The 21495-nt window shown below is 46.3% G+C and overlaps 1 protein-coding gene across 1 annotated transcript in view; it reads right to left on the bottom strand.

Moving 5' to 3' along the window:
- Nucleotides 1-21495, bottom strand: part of frmpd4 (FERM and PDZ domain containing 4) — a 703387-nt gene that overhangs the window by 94370 nt on the left and 587522 nt on the right. The window contains exon 5 of the mRNA XM_068039872.1: nt 4666-4711. Within this exon, the coding sequence (XP_067895973.1) occupies nt 4666-4711 (46 nt within the window). The remainder of the gene's footprint in view (nt 1-4665; nt 4712-21495) is intronic.

Genomic DNA, 21495 nt, shown 5'->3' on the forward strand with positions numbered 1-21495 from the left:
GCTTTATCATGCTTTTATTGCTTTTATTATGAGAAAGGAGATTGAAGTGTTGAATTGAAGTGACCAATGCACCAGTCACCTGTTTCATACATTTGTGGGCACTGCAGATAAAATGCCACCTTGGAATGACATGGAGGCAGAAAGGCTGCCTGCCATGCAGATTTTCCCCTGACTCTAGCCCTATTTTTGCATTGGTGTAATTTGAATTAGGGTAGTGATCTCTCTGGCCTTTGTTGGAGAAGTCATGCGAGATGGGGCAAAAACTTGCTGCAGCAGGCGGAAGAGGGAGCTACTGAGCTGGCTGTTTTCTTCTGGTAATGGGAGCTGTGCTCATCCACAGTCTGATACAAGCCCCTCTTCTCTTGAACCTCTAAGGATGACTCCACTGACCTCTGAACTCAGGATGCCTGCATGCTTCAACCTAACATATGGTCCTCACGTCCAGTGTTTGAACTGGGTAAATGAGGGAAACATGATGGAAGCCAAAGTTGTTTTCCACCGCACAGATTTGCAAATAAAATATTGGGGAGCTAGGCATCCATTTCTAAAGAGTACATCTAGTAACCCAGCCAAAAATGGAAAAAACCTATCTACTGAGTCTAACTTAATACTGAATCAAGATTTCTTCACTCATGAACTACATCATGAACCTCAACTGCCATGTAAATAACATCTTTGATGAGGTCACTATAACATCCTCTATTGACAACTCTATGATCCTGGATGACAAGTTGCTGCAGATTGATACTTGACTATTTCTCCTACCTTTCTAAAATGAGAATGGTGCTTTGCACAAAGGAATCTAAAAGGTCGTGGGAGGGATATAACTAAAGATAGAAAAAAAATAAAATGTAAGTTAAAGTTATGGCATCATGTTAAAATTATAATGTTATAAGGTGTTGGTGTTATGTTACGTTTATATGCACTCATGATAACAAATCGTTTGTGAAAAAACTGTATGACAAAGACAATTCATGAATGAGCATATTTGAGTGATGTTATAGGATGAAATCATAGAATTTAGAATTTAGTTTAAAATCATAGAAATCATAAATTTACGGCACAGAAGGAGGCCATTGAGCCCATTGTGTCCCTGCTGACTGAAAAGTAGCCATCCAGCCTAATTTCACTTTCCAGCTTTCGCTCAGTAGCCTTGTAGCTTATGGCACTGCAAGTACAACATATCCAAGTACTTTTTAAATGTTGTGAGTGTTTCTGCCTCTACCACCCTTTCAGGCAGTGAGTTCCAGATCCCCACCAATCTCTGGGTGAAAATATTTCCCCTCGAATCCCTTCTAAACCTCCTACCTCTTACACTAAATCTATTCCCCATGATTATGGACCCCTCAACCAAGGGGAATAGGGCCTTCCTATTCACTCTATCTAGATCCCTCACAATTTTATACACTTCAATTAGGCCTTCCCTGAGCCTCCTCTGTTCCAAAGAAAACAACCCTAGTCTGTCCAATCTTTCCTCATAACTAAAATTCTCCAATCCAGGCAACACCCTCGTAAATCTCCTCTGTAACATCTCTAGTAAAATCACACCTTTCCTATAGCATGGTGACCAGAACTGCAAGCAGTACTCCAGCTGTGGCCTAACTAGGATTTTATACGGTTCCAGCATAACTTCCCAGCTCTTGTATTCTATGCCTCTGCTAACAAAGGCAAGTATCCCGTATGTCTTCTTGGAACACCTTATCTACATGTCCAGCCACCTTCAGGGATCTGTGGACACGTACTCCAAGGTTCCTCTTTTCCTTTCAGATGTCAAGGAACGCAAGCTCCGGCAGCTGATGGGGACGAATGCTCCTCCAGATCCTCCTTCCCCTTCACTTCCCTCAGACCCCACCCCTTCTGATCTGACCCCTTACTGTGTATTCACTATACCCTCTGACCTCCCCCTCTCTGATGCTGAACGTTCTGGTTACCGCTTTGTGGAACACCTCCGCTCAGTCCGCAAGCAGGACCCCGAGCTTCCGGTTGCTTGCTATTTCAACACTCCCCCCTGCTCTCATGCTCACATCTCTATCCTGGGCTTCAGTGTTCCAGTGAACATCAACGCAAGCTTGAGGAACAGCATCTCATTTACCGATTAGGCACACTACAGCCTGCTGGACTGAACATTGAGTTTAATAATTTCAGAGCATGACAGGCCCCCCATTTTACTTTCATTTTTAGTTATTTTTTCTTCTTTTTTTTTTACATTTTTTTGTGTGTTTATTTTATTTCATCTTAGTTTGTTCAGTTTGCCTACCCACTGTTTTTTTTCATGTTTGTACTTGCTGCTGTTCAATTTCAGTCCATTAACACCCTATCTGTACTAATGCTTTGTCTTTCAACACAGCATTAACATATTGTTTGCCTTTGCTCCATGACCTTCTAGTCAGCTATTCTATGACCTTATCCTATCTACACCTTCTCCTTTGTTATCTCTTGCCCCACCCCCACTTTACCAGCTTATAATCTTTGACATTTCTAATATTTGCCAGTTCTGAAGAAGGGTCACTGACCTGAAATGTTAACTCTGCTTCTCTCTCCACAGATGCTGCCAGACCTGCTGAATATTTCCAGCATTTCTTGTTTTTATTTCAGAATTCTAGCATCCGCAGTATTTTGCTTTTATTCCTCTGTTCCTCTACACTTCTCAGTATCCTACCATTTATTATGTATTCCCTTGCTTTGTTAGCCTTCCCCAGATGCAATACCTCATACTTCTCCAGACTGAACTCCATTTGTCACTGTTTTGCCCACTTGACTAGTTCATTGATAGCTTTTTGCAATATGCAGCTTTCTTCTTCATTATCAATCACACGGCCAATTTTTGTATTGTCTGCAAGCTTTTTGATCGTGCTTGCTACATTCAAGTCCAGATCGTTGTTATATACCACAAAAAACAAGGGACCTAGTACTGAGTCCTGCGGAACCCCACTGGATGTAGCCTTCCAGTCAGCTTCCTGCCTCTTAGCCAATTTTGGATCCAACTTGCCACTTTGCCTTGGATCCCATGGGCTTTTACTTTTGTAAACTGTCTGCCATGTCAGACTTTATCAAAAGCCTTGTTAAAATCCATAAAGACTATATCGAATGCACTACCCTCATTGACCCTCCTTGTTACCTCATCGAAAACTTCAATCATGTTAGTCAGACACGACCTTCCCTTAACAAATCTGTGCTGACTGTCTTTGATTAATCCGTGTCTTCCTAAATGAAGATTTATCCTGTCCAACAGAATTTTGTCCAATAATTTTCCCACCACCAAGGTTGGGCTGACTGGCCTATAATTATTTGGTCTATCCCTTACTGCCTTTTTAAACAATGGTACAACGTTAGCTGTCCTCCAGTCCTCTGGCACCCAACCTGTAGTTGTCTGTCACTGTGATAATCGGATGGACTCCTCAATTCCACAAAGCATCACTGTGAGGTTTCGAGCCTCATCTCACTTCCATTCTGAGAGCCAATTATAGAACAATTTCAACTGACATCTTCAAAAAGTATGGCTTTTATCACATTTTGAGATATTTTCACAGTCTAGAGCAATCGAGCTTTACTTGGCTCACTACAGTAGCAAAACAGAGTGTCTGCACTGAAGACACCTCAAAACATGAGAGAATGGCAGAACATTTATAGTGGTTAATATTATTGTAAAGTTCTATGTTTCATTTCATAAACTAACACCTTAAGGATGAATTTGAGCTTCATTGCTGGGGTCTTTAAGAGAGCTGTACTGCTGGTCAAATTCAAAAAGCGAATGAGAAAACATAGCAGTAAACTTTCATCTTTAGTATTTCTGGGGCAGAGCTTCATGTGTTGGGAGTGAATATCAGGAATTTGGATGCGTGCTGCCCAACATATTCTGTCCATTACTGCACCACACCATTAGGTGTCAGCTGTGACTCAGTGTTGGAACTCTTGCTTCTAAGTCAGACGATCATGGGTTCAAACCCCAATCCAAAGACTTGAGAAGGAAATCTAGGCTAAAACTTCAATGCAATGCTGAGGGGTTGCTGCATTGTCAGAGCTGTCATCTTTCAGATGTGACGTTAAACCGAGGCCTTGTCTGCTCTCTCAGGTGGATGTAAAAGATCAAATGGGAAAGCTGACCTCAGTGTCCTGGTCAATAGTTATCCCTCAATCAACATCAATAAAATAAATTATTTATCCATTATTGCATTGCTGTTTGCGGGAGCTTGTTGTCTGCAAATTGGCTGTCATGTTTCCTACACTGACTACACCTCAAAAGTACTAAATTGGCTGTAAAGTTTTTTGGGACTTTTTTTATTTGTACATGGCATGTGGGTGTTTCTGGCAAGGCCAGCATTTATTGTCCATCCCTAATTGCCCTCGAGAAGGTGCTGGTGAGCCGCTTTCTTGAACCGCTGCAGTCCATGTGGTGTAGGTCCACCCACAGTGCTGAGGTCAGAAAGGTGCTACATAAATGCACAATTTTTTTTTATCATTAACTGAAAATCAGTGGAGGTTTTGCCTACATTTCCAATATGCTCCTGGAGGAAAGTAAAGATGAAAGTTTACCCCAAAATGCCACGTTGTTTTCTAAACATTTGGAAAGACAAATTCCTATTCCTGTATGACTAAAAGCTTGAGCAGGAAAAGAAAAACAGAAGGAACAGATATTAAACAGAATAAAAGCAAGTTTATACTTACAGGGTATGGTTGAACAACTGTCAAGATGATTGATTCCTTGCAGCTCCTGTGAAGGAAAAATATGCAATTATGTTATTGCCTTTCAGAACTTCTTTTTACAATACCTGTGAAGTTCCAACACCAAATCGTTAGCTAATTTACAGATAAAAGCTTTTATCACTATTGCCTCTATTTGTAAATATGACAGACAATTTCTCTTAACAATGAGAAAAAATTTCCATTGAACTTGGCCTTATTTGGCTTTCATTATTTTATTGTGCTGAGATGAATTTCTCACAACCTTTCGGAAACCTGCCGTCAGATGCTTCATTCCTAAAGAGATTGTTCTGAGTTTCCTTTTTTCTCACTTCAGGACAATTTGTCCAAGGATCACAAATGGCCATTGGCCAGTGAAAATTAGCAGCTTAGAGGGAGAGTAAGACAGTAACTTTCCATTTAAAATAAAAATAGCAGCAGAAAATACTGGAAACACTGTGGAGAGAGGAAGGTAGTGTTAACATTTCAAGTTGATGACTATTTATCTTTCCATTTAACATGAGTTACCACTGGACTAAGTTTATTGGAGTCTGACCAAAGTGTGGCAAAATAGGGAGATATTTGTATTTTATATGCCAAATAATTTTAGATAGGATAAATCCTTCAGTCAATGTTCAGCACCATTTGCGACTCCTCAGATACTGAAGCAGTCCATGCAGAAATGCAGCAAGACCTGGACAATATCCAGGCTTGGGCTGATAAGTGGAAAATAACATTCGCACCACACAAGTGCCAGGCAATGACCATCTCCAACAAGAGAGAATCTAACCATCTCCCCTTGACGTTCAATGGCATTAAGATTGCTGAATACCCCACTATCAACATCCTGGGGGTTACCATTGACCAGAAACTGAACTGGAGTAGCCATATAAATACTGTGGATACATGAGCAAGTCAGAGGCTAGGAATTCTGTGGCAAGTAACTCACCTCCTGACTCCCCAAGCCTGTCCACCATCTACAAGGCACAAGTCAGGAGTGTAATCGAATACTCTCCACTTGCCTGGATGGGTGCAGCTCCAACAACACTCAAGAAGTTTGACACCATCTAGGACAAAGCAGCCCGCTTGACTGGCACCCCATCCACAAACATTCACTCCCTCCACCACCGATGCACAGTGGCAGCAGTGTGTACCATCGACAAGATGCACTGCAGCAACGCACAAGGCTCCTTAGACAGCACCTTCCAAACACACAACCTCGACCACCTAGAAGGGCAAGAGCAGCAGATGCATGGGAACACCACCACCTGCAAGTTCCCCTCCAAGCCACACACCATCCTGACTTGGAACTATATCGCCGTTCCTTCACTGCCGCTGGGTCAAAATCCTGGAACTCCCTTCCTAACAGCACTGTGGGTGTACCTACCTCACATGGACTGTAGCGGTTCAAGAAGGCAGCTCACCACCACCTTCTCAAGGGCAATTAGGGATGGGCAATAAATGCTGGCCTGGCCAGTGACACCCAAATCCCCAAAAATGAATTAAAAAAAAACGTCAGTCAGCTAAATCTTTAAGGAAAGCACAATGATTTTGTGACCAGTAGATATTAGTGACTGCAGAATAAGACCATGGCAACAGGAGATGCCTGTTCTTGATGAATGCTTTTTCTTTGCATCAACACTTTGGTTCAGAAATTAATTCATTCAATAACTGCTTGTTAGCTAGTTTGCCTGATACATGCAGGTTTACAGTCAAGGGAAGAGATAAATGAAATAACTCTTTGATGGCTAAAACATTGAAGCATATTGTATGCAGGGAAGTGGCAATAATTAGACATTACGTCCATTAACATGACACAATGGAATAGCTATAAAATTAATGGATTTCCCTGGCATAATTGACATATAGTTTCTCAGCCCCAGTATTGTCCAGAGATCAGAAGGGGAATTTTAATTCCCAGAGATGAAGCTAGTGGAATGATGGGGTGAGTCCCTGTGGGAGGCACGGCCAATATTTGCTGCTGGGCCTCATTTGCATCCCGCCAGCCAGCTACCCACTTGAAATGAGCGTAAAGAGGCAGCCGTCCAGCAGTCATCTGGCACTCAGGTAAGTAACAGCTGGGCAGTGAGTGGGCGTGGGGTTGGGGTGGTGGGGGTGAGGGGTTAGATTTTTAAAAGGTGGAATGAGGGTGGGTGGCAGGTGCCTGGGGTAGCAGAGGCCCAGACTTTCCTGCTCCTGTGGACACCAGAAAAGAGAATTTGAATATTTTACTTTTATGGCCTCCAATTCCTCCTGGACAAGTTTTATAGAGTGGGGATTGCATTCCCAGTAACTTGGAGCAGAATTTAGTGCAGGTGTTTAAGGTGGGCAAGGTGGCATGGGGGGATGGAGAATCACAAAAAAACTGTCCACCCGAAAATTTGACTTTGTGACCTTGAGTTTGGATTTTGTCAATGGCAAGAAAGCACCACTGCGGCATTGAGGCCCCAATGTGAGGAGACCTACTTTAGGTTGCTGAACTGCTCTTTTAAATGTATTTATATATAATTAATTACAATTTAATGACAGGCTTCCAATTTTGTGAACAGCGAGCGTCACTCACATCCCTTCGGGTTCCCAACCATTAAAACCTGGTGACACCGAGACAAGAGTTCATATTGCCCCACTGGGAAGCAGTCTTGAGCATTGCTGCATAGAGGGGGTGGGGGGGGGGGTTCAGAATCCATTGTCGGATTGTGTTGCAGTGGGCTCTGCAACAGGCCAGGGTTTAGTGTGGGTGTGGGGGTTCTGCAAGGGTGTAGTGTGGGTGTTGGGGGGGCTCTGCAACAGGTCAGGGTTTAGTGTGGGTGTGGGGGGGCTCTGCAAGGGTTTAGTGTGGCTGTTGGGGGGGCACTGCAAGGGTTTAGTGTGGATGTTGGGGGAGCTCTGCAAGGGTTTAGTGTGGGTGTTGGAAGGGCTCTGCAAGGGGTTTAGTGTGGGGGGGCTCTGCAAGGATTTAGTGTGGATGTTGGGGGGGCTCTGCAAGGGTTTAGTGTGGATGTTGGGGGGGCTCTGCAAGGGTTTAGTGTGGGTGTGGGGGGAGCTCTGCAAGGGTTTAGTGTGGATGTTGGGGGGGCTCTGCAAGGGTTTAGTATGGGTGTGGGGGGGGCTCTGCAAGGGTTTAGTGTGGATGTTGGGGGGGCTCTGCAAGGGTTTAGTGTGGGTGTCGGGAGGCCTCTGCAAGGGTTTAGTGTGGATGTTGGGGGGGCTCTGCAAGGGTTTAGTGTGGGTGTTGGGGGGCTCTGCAAGGGGTTTAGTGTGGGTGTTGGGGGGCTCTGCAAGGGTTTAGTGTGGGTGTCGGGAGGGCTCTGCAAGGGTTTAGTGTGGATGTTGGGGGGGCTCTGCAAGGGTTTAGTGTGGGTGTTGGGGGGCTCTGCAAGGGGTTTAGTGTGGGGGGGCTCTGCAAGGATTTAGTGTGGATGTTGGGGGGACTCTGCAAGGGTTTAGTGTGGATGTTGGGGGGGCTCTGCAAGGGTTTAGTGTGGATGTTGGGGGTGCTCTGCAAGGGTTTAGTGTGGATGTTGGGGGGGCTCTGCAAGGGTTTGGTGTGGATGTTGGGGGGGCTCTGCAAGGGTTTAGTGTGGATGTTGGGGGGGCTCTGCAATGGTTTAGTGTGGATGTTGGGGGTGCTCTGCAAGGGTTTAGTGTGGATGTTGGGGGGGCTCTGCAATGGTTTAGTGTGGATGTTGGGGGGGCTCTGCAAGGGTTTAGTGTGGATGTTGGGGGGGCTCTGCAAGGGTTTAGTGTGGATGTTGGGGGGGCTCTGCAATGGTTTAGTGTGGATGTTGGGGGGGCTCTGCAAGGGTTTAGTGTGGATGTTGGGGGTGCTCTGCAAGGGTTTAGTGTGGATGTTGGGGGGGCTCTGCAAGGGTTTGGTGTGGATGTTGGGGGGGCTCTGCAAGGGTTTGGTGTGGATGTTGGGGGGGCTCTGCAAGGGTTTAGTGTGGATGTTGGGGGGGCTCTGCAAGGGTTTAGTGTGGGTGTTGGGGGGCTCTGCAAGGGGTTTAGTGTGGGGGGGCTCTGCAAGGATTTAGTGTGGATGTTGGGGGGACTCTGCAAGGGTTTAGTGTGGATGTTGGGGGGGCTCTGCAAGGGTTTAGTGTGAATGTTGGGGGTGCTCTGCAAGGGTTTAGTGTGGATGTTGGGGGGGCTCTGCAAGGGTTTGGTGTGGATGTTGGGGGGGCTCTGCAAGGGTTTAGTGTGGATGTTGGGGGGGCTCTGCAATGGTTTAGTGTGGATGTTGGGGGTGCTCTGCAAGGGTTTAGTGTGGATGTTGGGGGGGCTCTGCAATGGTTTAGTGTGGATGTTGGGGGGGCTCTGCAAGGGTTTAGTGTGGATGTTGGGGGGGCTCTGCAAGGGTTTAGTGTGGATGTTGGGGGGGCTCTGCAATGGTTTAGTGTGGATGTTGGGGGGGCTCTGCAAGGGTTTAGTGTGGATGTTGGGGGTGCTCTGCAAGGGTTTAGTGTGGATGTTGGGGGGGCTCTGCAAGGGTTTGGTGTGGATGTTGGGGGGGCTCTGCAAGGGTTTGGTGTGGATGTTGGGGGGGCTCTGCAAGGGTTTAGTGTGGATGTTGGGGGGGCTCTGCAAGGGTTTAGTGTGGGTGTGGGGGGGGCTCAGCAAGGGTTTAGTGTGGGTGTGGGGGGGGGCTCTGCAAGGGGTTTAGTGTGGGGGGGGCTCTGCAAGGGTTTAGTGTGGGGGGGCTCTGCAAGGGTTTAGTGTGGGTGTTGGGGGGGGCTCTGCAAGGGTTTAGTGTGGATGTGGGGGGGGGGGCTCTGCAAGGGTTTAGTGTGGATGTGGGGGGGGGCTCTGCAAGGGTTTAGTGTGGATGCGGGGGGGGGCTCTGCAAGTGTTTAGTGTGGGTGTGGGGGGCTCTGCAAGCGGTTTATTGTGGATGCAGGGGGGCTCAGCAAGGGTTTATTGTGGGTGTGAGGGGGCTCTGCAAGGGTTTAGTGTGGATGCGGGGGGTGGCTTTGCAAGGGTTTAGTGTGGGTGTCGGGGGGGCTCTGCAAGGGTTTAGTGTGGATGTTGGGGGTGGCTTTGCAAGGGTTTAGTGTGGATGTTGGGGGGCTCAGCAAGGGTTTAGTGTGGATGCGGGGGGTGGCTTTGCAAGGGTTTAGTGTGGATGTTGGGGGGCTCAGCAAGGGTTTAGTGTGGATGTTGGGGGGCTCTGGAAGGGTTTAGTGTGGATGTTGGGGGGCTCAGCAAGGGTTTAGTGTGGATGTTGGGGGGCTCAGCAAGGGTTTAGTGTGGGTGTGGGGGGGCTCTGCAAGAGTTTAGTGTGGATGTGGGGGGGTGCTGAGCAAGGGTTTAGTGTGGGTGTGGGGGGGCTCTGCAAGAGTTTAGTGTGGATGTGGGGGGGTGCTGAGCAAGGGTTTAGTGTGAGTGTTGGGTGGGCTCTGCAAGTGTTTAGTGTGGGTGTGGGTGTGGGGGGGTGGCTGCATCAGGTAACCTTCATCAACAGAAAGGTCTTCCATTCAAGTGGTCTGCAACCACCGAAAGCGTTTCCTGCAGGAGTGTGCCCACTTCCCAGGAAGCAGCCACGATGCCTACATATGTCCACAGTTCCAGGCGCCACAACTTTTCAGGCCCCCCCCCACTACACCTGGTCGCCTTCAGGGATGTATTCTCAGGTACAAAGGGTATCCATTGAAGACTTGCCTTCTTATATGAGGAGCCCTCGTAATGCAGCAGAGGAGAGTTACAACAATTGCCACGGCTCCAACCGAGCAACCATCGAGCAGGTCATTGTGTTATTGAAGATGAGATTCCACAGCCTGGATTGATCTGGTGGAGCCCTGCTGTGTGCTCCAGTGAGGGTGTCGTGTATCATGGTGATCTGTTGTGCTCTGCACAATCTAGAAGTGTAGAGTGAAGTGTCCTTACATGATGATGAGGTGCCTAAGCAACACTCATCCACTGACCAGGAGGATGCCGTTGAGGGAGAGGAGCAAGCAGCAATGGATGTTGAAGACACGGTGCTGGAGGCCAGACAGGTAAAGCGACACAAAGGAGGCAACAGAGAAACTCATAATTATCTGTTTCCAGCCACCCTGATGTCCACTCCCTGAGAATGCAATAAACACTCACCTTCAGGCATGATTTCTGTCGCCTCCTTTGCACTTGTGTTCCCCAACTTGTGACCAGCTACAATGTGCAGTAATGTTCATAGGAAAACATATGTTAATGAAACTGTCATCATATAGGCATTGCAGTAAGGGGGAAGGGAGAAGCCAGCATCTTACAAGTAAGGCATAATGGAGCATGGCATTCAGACAATGTTGGCAATGAGTTGCACAAAATAATTTTTAATTGATGACGACATTACATATCATCTACACCCTTGAGTCCCAAAGTGTAACTAGGTGTTTTTTAAAAAAATGTTTGTGAGTGGAGCCAGTGTCCACACTTGGAACACCCTGAGGGGAGCCCCCTGATGTGAAGGTCAGCCTCTCCTCCTCCCTTTCAAGCCTCACTTGAACCTCTCAACTTACCAGAGAAGCATGAGGAGCAGGAGAAGTCTCCAGGCTCCTGTTCCTTCTCTCGTCTTGCCACTGCTGCGTCGAGCCCATGGCCAAGGCGATGGTGTGCAGATCTGTGCATATCTATGGGATCTGACTCTCCATGAGGGTCGCCCACCTCTCGATAGAGAAAGCCATGCATTCACATGCCTGAGACATGGCGGATCTCATGGCATGGATGGACTACTCCATCGTCTGCTCATGGCTGCGTACTGCCTCTGGCATCTCTGCCATGTGTTGCCTTACCTCTCTTTGTAACTCTAGTATACCTTGTGCTGTCAACACCAGACGTTCATCATGAGCCTGGGGCTCAGAATAGGCCTGACCACCCACAGTCCTCCGACTGTCAGAGGCCTCAGCTGTCTACAGCATCAGCTAGCTGCTTGGGCGAGCACATAGTGCTCTCACCAGCTTGTGACCCTGATTCTAAAACCAAGCAGGCAGCCACCAAGGTGAAAGTATCTGTGCTAATGTAAGGTGCAGGAGAGTCATGGTGAGGTGCATCCTCTGAGTTGTCCTCCTCCTCAGAGGTGGAAGACTGTCCCACTATGGCTGTGGTCTCCTGTGGATGCCAACCTGCATGAGAGAACACAAATATGTGTGGGTTAGGCTGTGCAGATCTCATCATGTCAACCACGTGTGATGGGCTCTCCAGAAGTGAACTGTCTGTCGATGGAGGCCAATCCTCACTCTCTTATGCAGAGACTCCAGTCTCTCTCTCCGAAAATGCATGGCTGCCTTGGGTCACTGCCAAGTTCAAGGCCTCTTCCTTGGCGGTGGTGAGGGGACACAGAACAGGGACATTTTTGCCAGTCCTGTTTGTCTCCCTCCTATTGTGGGCCCTCTTGTCCTGCAAGAGGAAGGATGGAGATATTAGAGATTGGCAGAGAGATCAACATGACATTTCTGCTAGTGTCAGCCACTCGTCCTCTACTGGGGAATCTGAAATCTCTCATGCTGACACACGCTGTCAGGGGAGTTAATGGGGGTGAGCTATGAAGGACGCTGTCCTGTGGGCTGAAATGCAGACATGCATCTGTCAGGATGAGGTCCTAACCTTGCCCCTCTGCCATCGCCGCGATAGTGTCACCCTCCCCATGTCGCACATCCTCCCGTGTAGTAACATGGAATGCCCAAAAAGGCGACTGGTATGGAGCACTCACCTTGGCAGAACACAGGAGGTTGATGACCCTCTTCCTGCACTGGACCCAGTTGAGTTGTGTGACCCCACAGCTGGCTTCCTTTGTGATCTTCACCCAGGCTTGCTTTGTCAGGCAGGAGAACTTCTTGCCATCGCTGAGGAAGAGAACCTTCCGCCTTTCCCTGGCAGCCTGGAGGAGAAGTTGCAGGGAGGAATCACTGAACCGTGGGGCCACCCTTCGTCTTGCCTCGGCCATCCTTTCCTGAACTCCTCAGGGGGTTGGTGGGTGGTGGGGGGGAGGGGTCTAGGAATCCGTCAAGCAAAGTTTTAAGCTGCACAAAGCTGCAAATGACTCTGAGGAAGGAGTGATTGCAGAGCTGGCAGTCTATTAAACATGGTGCGAACACCTGCACCAGAGTCTTTTGATGCCTTAATCAGCGACTCGCATCCTGCCCCCGCCACTTGATTGGGGTGGGTGGGGAGGGGTGGCCGCATCTCCTCTATGCAATAAGGCCGCCCACATGCATGATCGTGCTGAGGCGGCGGCACCCACGTGATGGACGGTAACGGTGCCCATTTCTGGGCCCGCCGCTGGGATTGGCAGCAGGCTCATTCAATTCAGCCCTTGATGTGCATTATTGCTTCTGTATATTATTCAACGCATCAATAAAACACACCATTACTTTTGGCGGGGCAGACAGCACAGGTTTGGGTAGAACATGGGTCGGGGAGAGATTGCGGGTCGTGAGAGATTGGGGGGGGGGGCGGCGGGGGTGGCGGTTGGTGGGGCATGGTGGGAGTGCAGGGAAGCAGGGTTGTTTGAAGGGCCAAGAGGAAGCACTGCTGCTCCTCCTGGCGCACAAGCTATGCTGTAAAGACACTTACTTTCCAGCTCCAGCCAATCCTGCCTATCCTTCAGCTATCAAGTTTCCCAAGCCCGGGGAAACCCGGCCTGCAGCTGTTAAATCCGATTGGCTGCTAGAATTTGAGGCATGCAGACTCATTAGCATTAGCATATTTAAATAAATGACCCGCTCCTTGAGTGAAAGTTAGTTACTTGCTTCCATTAAAACCAGAAGTGGGCATCTTTGAGGAGGAAAGGAGTCAGGTTACAGACTTTTGAAATTTAATGCGCCCCCCACCCCCACACTAACCCTCTCCGTGCCCATCACAGGGTGTTAAAATTCTCCCAAGATGTTTACACTTATTGGTCGGGGTGGGGGGGGGGGGGTGGAAACTAAAACTAGGGACCATAAATATATGTAATCACAAATAAATCCAATCGGGAATTGTGGAGAAACCTCTTTGCCAGAGAGTGATTGGTTTGTGGAACTCACTGAAACAGTTGGGGCAAATTGCATAGAAGCATTTAAGGGGAAACTTAATAAGAACATAACGGAAAAAGATGTGGAAGATTATGCTGATAGGGTTAGATGTAAAGAGGTCGAAGGAGGCTCATATCAAGCATAAATATCAGCATGGACCAGTTGGACCAAATGGCCTGTTTCTGTGCTGTACATTCTATGCAATTCTATGTAACGTCTTTGGCATAGCATGTAATGGGACCAGGTTTAGGTTCATATGAAATTTGGTTTGCTTATGGGAACCACGTTGTTGCTGTAAAGATTAGATAAAATTGTTGGATGAAAATTCAAATCTCAACCCTCCGCCACTTACAGGTCAGTCATTATGCAACTCTTCCAAACAGCACTGTGGGTGTAACTACCCCACATAGAAAATAGGAGCAGGAGTAGGCCACTTGGCCCTTCGAGCCTGCCCCGACATTCATTATGATCATGGCTGATCATCCAACTCAGTAACCTGTTCCGGCTTTCCCCCTATACCCTTTGATCCCTTTAGACCCAAGAGCTACATCTAACTCCTTCTTGAAAACATACAATGTTTTGGCCTCAACTGCTTTCTGTGGTAGTGAATTCCACAGGCTCACCACTCTCTGGGTGAAGAAATTTCTCCTCATCTCAGTCCTGAAAGCTGTACCCCGTATCCTAAGACTATGACCCTTGGTTCTGGACTTCCCCACCATCGGGAACATCCTTCCTGCCTCTAGCTTGTCAAGTCTGTAGAATTTTATAGGTTTCTGAGATCCCCCCTCACTCTTCTGAACTCCAGCGAATATAATCCAAACCGACTCAATCTCTCCTCATATGTCAGTCCCACCATCCCAGGAATCAGTCTGGTAAACCTTCGCTGCACTTCCTCTATAGCAAGAACATCCTTCCTCAGATAAGGAGACCAAAAAAGCACACAATATTCCAGCCTCACCAAGGCCCTGTATAATTACAGCAAGACATCCCTGCTTCTGTACTAAAACCCTCTTGCTATGAAGGCCAACATACCATTTGCCTTTTTTACCGCCTGTTGCACCTGCATGCTTACCTTCAGCGACTGGTGTACGAGAACACCCAGGTCTCGCTGCATATTCCCCTCTCTCAGTTTATAGCCATTCAGATAATAATCTGCCTTCCTGTTTTTGCTACCAAAGTGGATAACCTCACATTTATCCACATTATACTGCATCTGCCATGCATTAGCCCACTCACTCAACTTGTCCAAATCACCCTGAAGCCTCTCTGCATCCTCCTCACAACTCACCCTCCCACCCAGTTTTGTGTCATCTGCAAATTTGGAGATATTACATTTAGTTCCCTCATCTAAATCATGAATATCAATTGTGAATGGACTGCAGCGGTTCAAGAAGGCAGCTCACCACCACCTTCTCAAGGGCAATTAGGGATGGGCAATAAATGCTGGCCTAGCCAGCGACGCCCACATCCCATGAATGAATAAAAAAAAACTTTTATTTGATATCTGGATAGGAGATTGAGCATGCAATTCTTCCAAGTTCAAGAGTGAAAATCTATATTAAATAATATATTACGTTCGTAATTTATTTTGTTGAAATCAAGTGATGCATTTGTCTGCAGCTCCTTCACTTGCAAAATATAAGCCAAAACAATCTCTGTCTCCCCCAACCAATAACGTGGAGACAACTAAAGTAAGGCTATATCATTCTGAAAAAATACTGTTAATATTAACAGAAGTAGACAAATTTTCAAATCATTGTCTATCATTCCTATTAGCTATTTTTATACAGGTGTTAATTTTAAGCATTAAACATTCATATATTTATCGTGCAGACAGGAATTTCTAGGTTATCATTCTGGTCTGTAATCCGTGAACCATGCAAAATATTTATCTACAATCGTTCCAGTTATTTACCAAACTTCCCATACTTCTAGGTTACACTCTGCATTGTTCTTTGAAAAGCTAATTATATAATCCTTTTTAATTTTAGATTTTTATTGTAAATTTGCATGACATAAGTGCCACTGGTGTAATTCAGTTTTAGGCTGTATTTCTTACAGACACCAAGTTATCACAATATCACTATTAACATCAATGTTATTTTAATAGAAGGTTTCCTTAAGCAATACATGGTCATTTTATATTGAACCTAAACTTATTAGGCAGGATGTTATGTGAGAAACCATATCACATAAAGCCCGAGAGTTATTATTATTTTACACAGTAAATGGAACGTGTACTGTTAGGCCGCAAAGGTAATGTTGTTTTATAAGTCTGAAGGCATTTCAGGCTGATTATAAGATATACAGATCAATAAAAGTCACCATAAAGCTGTTGGATTGTCATAAAAACTGAACTGTTCATTACTGTCCATCAGAGAAGGAAATCTGCTGTCTTTACCTGGTCTATCCTGTATGTGGCTCCATCAATACTAACATGATTGACTGATAGCTGCCTAGCAAGCTACTCAGTTGTATCAAACTGCCAGAAAGGAAAATGAGAGTGAAACTGGATGGACCACTGGGCTGCAACTTAAGATATGGCAAAGGCATAGCCAGCTAGTCAATCTTCCAAAGTCCTTCTCACTAACTCCCCACTATCACAGATATCAGTCTTCAGCCAATTCAATTCACTTCACATTATATCAAGAAAAAAGGTGAATGCACTAAACAGAGTAAAGGCTATGGGTTCCAACAACATTCCAGTGGTAGTGCTGAAGACCTGTGCTCCAGAACTAGCTAAGCTGCTTCAAAATACCTGCAACACTGGCATCTAACCAACAATTTGGAAAACTGCTCAGGTATGCCCTGTCTACAAAAAGTAGGACAAATACAACCCGGCCATTTACCGCCTCATCACCAAAATGATTGAAGGAGTTACAAACTGTGCTATCAATCTAAACTTGCGCAGAAATAACCTGCTCATCGATGCTCAGTTTGGGTTCTTCTAAGACCATCGGCACCGGACCTCATTACAGCCTCAGTCCAAACATGGACACAACAGCCAGAGGTGAGGTGAGTTACTGCCCTTGGCATCAAGGCAACATTCAAATGGGTGTGGCACTAAGGAGTCTTAGTAAACCTGAAGCCAATGGGGATCAGGGGAGAAACTGTCTGACGCAAAGGAAGATGGTTGTTAGGGACCTATCATCTCAGCCTCAGGACATCGCTGCAGAAGTTCCTCAAGGAAGCTTTCCCCTAGGCCCAACTATCTTCAGTTCTTCAAAAATGATCTTCTCTTCATCATAAGGTCAGAATGAAGAATGGGCAGACATGTGGCAGATGGAATTTAACACTGACATGTGTGAAGTGATGCATTTTGGCAGAAGGAATTGGGAGAGGCAATTTATACTTAATGGAACAGTTATAAAGAATGTGCAGGAACAGAGGGCCTGGGGGGTGCATGTGGCATCAATCTTTGAAGGTGGCAGGACATTTTGAGAGAGTGGTCAGTAAAGCATATAGGATCTTGGGCTTCAAAAAGAGAAGTATTGAGTATTGAGATGTGGTAGGGATATGAGATTAGTGTAGGATTAGTACAAATGGGTGGTTAATGGTCGGCACAGACTCGGTGGGCCGAAGGGCCTGTTTCAGTGCTGTATCTCTAAATCAAATCAAATAAACGCAGGGAAGTTATGCTGAACCTTTATAAAGCTCTGGCTAGGCCACAACTGGAATACTGTGTCCAGTTGTGGTCACCACAATTTAGGAATGATGAGAGGGTCCTTGAGAGGGTGCAGGGCAGATTTACCAGAATGGTTCCAGGAATAGGGGATTTTAGTTCCAAGGTTAGGTTTGAAAAGCTGAGGTTATTCTCCTTAGAACAAAGGAGATTGAGGGGAGAATTAATAGAGTTGTAGAACATTATGACAGGCTGAGATAAGTTAGACAAAGAAAAGCTGTTCCCATAAACTAATGGTATAAGGACTAGGGGACGCAGATTAAAGATTTTGGGCAAGAGATACAGGTGGAATATGAGAACGAACTTTTTTCTGCAGTAATGACGTGGAACCCGCTGCCCACAAGGGTGGTGGAAGCAGAGGCAATGACCTCAAAAGGAAATTGGATGGCCACGTGTAGGAAATTATCTTGCAGGGCTACGGGGATCCAGCAAGGGAGTAGGGCTGACTGGATAGCTCCATGGAGATCCAGCATGGACTTGATGGGCCAAATGGCCTCCTTCTGTGCCATAAGTGTCTCTATGATTCTAAGTGGGGATGTTTGCACAGTTTTCAGTTCGATTCATAATTTCTCAGATAATGAAACAGTCCACGCAGCAACACCTGAACAAATTCCAGATTTGGGCTGCTAAATGGCAAATGATATCCACATCACACAAGCCCATCAGTTTTCACTGATATTCAGTTGAAACTGAGAAGACTTGCCAATCGCAGCACAGAAACTAAATTCTGTGACTCTCTGAAGATTTGGTCCCATATGTTTCATCTAGTTTCCAGAACCCCATCAAAAAGTAGAAAAATGATTTAGCAACTGAAATAAAGTAAAACAAAGACAAATTATTTAGAAGTATAATAAAAACAAAATACTGCAGATGTTGGAAATCTGAACTAACAACAGAAGGTGCTGGAAATACTCAGCAAGTCGGCCAGCATCTGTGGTAAGAGAAGCAGAGTTAACATTTCAGGTCTGTGACCTTTCATCAGAACTGACAAAGGTTAGAAAAGAATTAGGTTTTAAGCAAGTGAAGGGCGGGGCGGGGGTGGTGCAGAAGAGAACAAAAGGGAAGGTGTGTGTTAGGCAAGAAGGCAGGAGACATTAATAACAAAGCTGTTATGGGACAAAGGCAAAGAGTGTGTTAATGCTTGTGCTAAAAGACAAAGCATTAGTCCAGAGAGAGTGTTAATGGTAGAATAATAAACAGCTCTGTCCACATGAAAAACTGGCACATGGTTAAAAAATAAAATAAAATAAAATAGTAAAAAAAAAATTGAAATTATAAAAAAGGCCAGTCATGCTCTGAAATTGTTGAACTCAAGGTTGAGTCCGCAAGGCTGTAGAGTGCCTAATTGAAAGATCAGGTGCTGCTCCCCTTTGGTGGTAGGTGGAAATGTGGAATAATCAGTTCAGCTATTAAGTTATTGAATGGTGGAGAAGGCTCGAGGGGTCGAGTGGCCTACCCCTGCTCCTAATTCGTAAGTTCGTATTTCCTCGAGCTTGTGTTGATGTTCACTGGAACACTGCAGCAGGTCAAGGACAGAAATGTGCTCATGAGAGCGGGGGGTGGAGGGGCTGTTTTGAAATGACAAGCAACTGGAAGCTCAGGGTCATACTTTCGGACTGAGCAGAGGTGTTCCGCAAAGCGGTCACCCAATCTGCGTTTGGTCTCCCCAATGTAGTGGACACTGCATTCTGCACAGCGAATACAGTATATTAAATTGAAGGAAGTATAAGTAAATCGCTGCTTCACCTGGAAGGAGTGTTTGGGGCCTTGGATAGCATGGAGAGAGGAGGTAAAAGGGTTGGTTTTACACTTCCTGCGATTGCATGGGAAGGTGCTGTGGGAAGAGGACAAGCTGTTGGGGGTGACGGAGGAGTGGACCAGGGTGTCACGGAGGGAACAATCCGTTCGGAATGCTGACAGGGGAGGGGAAGGGAAGATGTGTTTTGTGGTGGCATCACGCTGGAGGTGGCGGAAATGGTGGAGGATGTGGCGGCTGGTGGTGTGGAAAGTGAGGACAAGCAGAAGCTTGTCGCGGTTCTAGGAGGGATGGGAAGGGATGAGGGAAGAAGTGCAGGAAATAGGTCAGACACAGTTGAGGGCCCTGTCAACCACAGTGCGGGGGAATCCTCAGTTGAGGAAAAAGGAAGACATGTTAGAAGCGCTGTTGTGGAAGGTTGCATCATCAGAACAGATGCAGTTGGAGACGGAGAAACTGGGAGAATGGATGGAGTCCTTAGAGGAAACAGGGTCTGAGGAAGTGTAGTCCAAAAGCATGACCCCGAGCTTCTGGTTGCTTGCCATTTCAACACACACCCCTGCTCTCATGCCCACATTTCTGTCCTTGGTCTACTGCAGTGTTCCAGTGAACATCAAAGCAAACTCAAAGAACAGCACTTGATCTTTTGATTTTTAATTAGGCACTCTACAGCCTTGTGGACTCAACCTTGAGCTCAACAATTTCAAAGCATGACTGGCCGTTTTTATAATTTAAATTTTTTAAATTATTATTATTTTTTTTAACCATGTGCCTGTTTTTCATGTGGACAGAGGTGCTCATTATTCTGCTATTAACACACTCTCTGGACGAATGCTTTGTCTTTCACCACAAGCATTAACACGCTCTTTGCCTTTGTCCCAACACAGCTTTGTTATTTAATGTCTCCTGACCTCTGCCCCATCATACATGGACTTCAGTAATGGGAGATTGGTTAAGGAGGTAAGAGCCCATGGGATCCAGGGCAATTTGGCAAATTGGATCCAAAATGGCACAGTGGCAGGAGGCAGAGGTGATGGTTAAGGGTTGTTTCTGCGATTGGAAGCCTGTGACCAGTGGTGTACCACAGGGATCGGTGCTGGGACCCTTGCTGTTTGTAGTGTACATTAATGACTTAGATGTGAATATAGGAGGTATGATCAGTAAGTTCGCAGATGACATGAAAATTGGTGGTGTTGTAAATAGTGAGGAGGAAAGCCTGAGATTACAGGACGATATAGATGGGCTGGTAAGATGGGCAGAGCAGTGGCAAATGGAATTTAATCATGAGACGTGTGAAGTGATGCATTTTGGGAGGACTAACAAGGCAAGGGAATATATAATGGGTGGTAGGACCCTAGGAAGTACAGAGGGTCAGAGGGACCTTGGTGTACTTGTCCATAGATTACTGGAGGCAGCAGCACAGGTAGATAAGGTGGTTAGGAAGGCATATGGGATGCTTGCCTTTATCAGCCAAGGCATAGAATAAAGGAGCAGGAAGGTTATGATGGAGCTGTATAAAATGCTAGTTGGGCCACAGCTGGAGTACTGTGTACAGTTCTGGTCACCACACTATAGGAAGGATGTGATTGCACTGGAGAGGGTGCAGAAGAGGTTCACCAGGATGTTGCCTGGGCTGGAGCATTTCAGCTATAAAGAGAGACTGGATAAGCTAGGGTTGTTTTCCTTAGAGCAAAGAAGTTTGAGGGGGGACCTGATTGAGGTATACAAAATTATGAGGGGCATAGATAGGGTAGATAGGAAGAGACTTTTTCCCTTAGCGGAGGTGTCAATAACCAGGGGGCACAGATTTAAGGTAAGGGACAGGAGGTTTAGAGGGGTTTAGAGGAAAAGATTTTTCACCCAGAGGGTGGCTGGAATCTGGAACACACTGCCTGAAGAGCTGGTAGAGTCAGGAACCCTCATAACATTTAAGAAGTATTTAGATGAGCACTTGAAACGCCATAGCACACAAGGCTCCAGGCTAAGTGCTGGAAAATGGGACTAGAATAGATAGGTGCTTGATGGCTGGCGTGGACATGGTGGGCCGAAGGGCCTGTTTCTGTGCTGTATAACTCTGTAACTATGACTCTATGACCTTCCCTTTTGTTCTCGTCCCCACCAACCCCGCACCCTCCCCCCCACCCCCACTTGCTTAAAACCTAATTCTTTCCTAACCTTTGCCGGTTCTGATGAAAGGTCACAGACCTGAAACGTTAACTCTGCTTCTTTCCCCACAGAAGCTGGCTGACCGGCTGAGTATTTCCTGCACTTTCTGTTTTTATTTCGAAGTATAAAACCTGTAAAAGAGGCTGAGGTGAAATCAGTCTGTCACAGCTGGTGCACTTGCTACATTACATAAGAAGTAGTAACATTGTGTAGTAGATTTAATGAGA

This window comes from Heterodontus francisci, chromosome 10 (genome assembly GCF_036365525.1).
Source record: "Heterodontus francisci isolate sHetFra1 chromosome 10, sHetFra1.hap1, whole genome shotgun sequence".
Taxonomy (NCBI): domain Eukaryota; kingdom Metazoa; phylum Chordata; class Chondrichthyes; order Heterodontiformes; family Heterodontidae; genus Heterodontus; species Heterodontus francisci.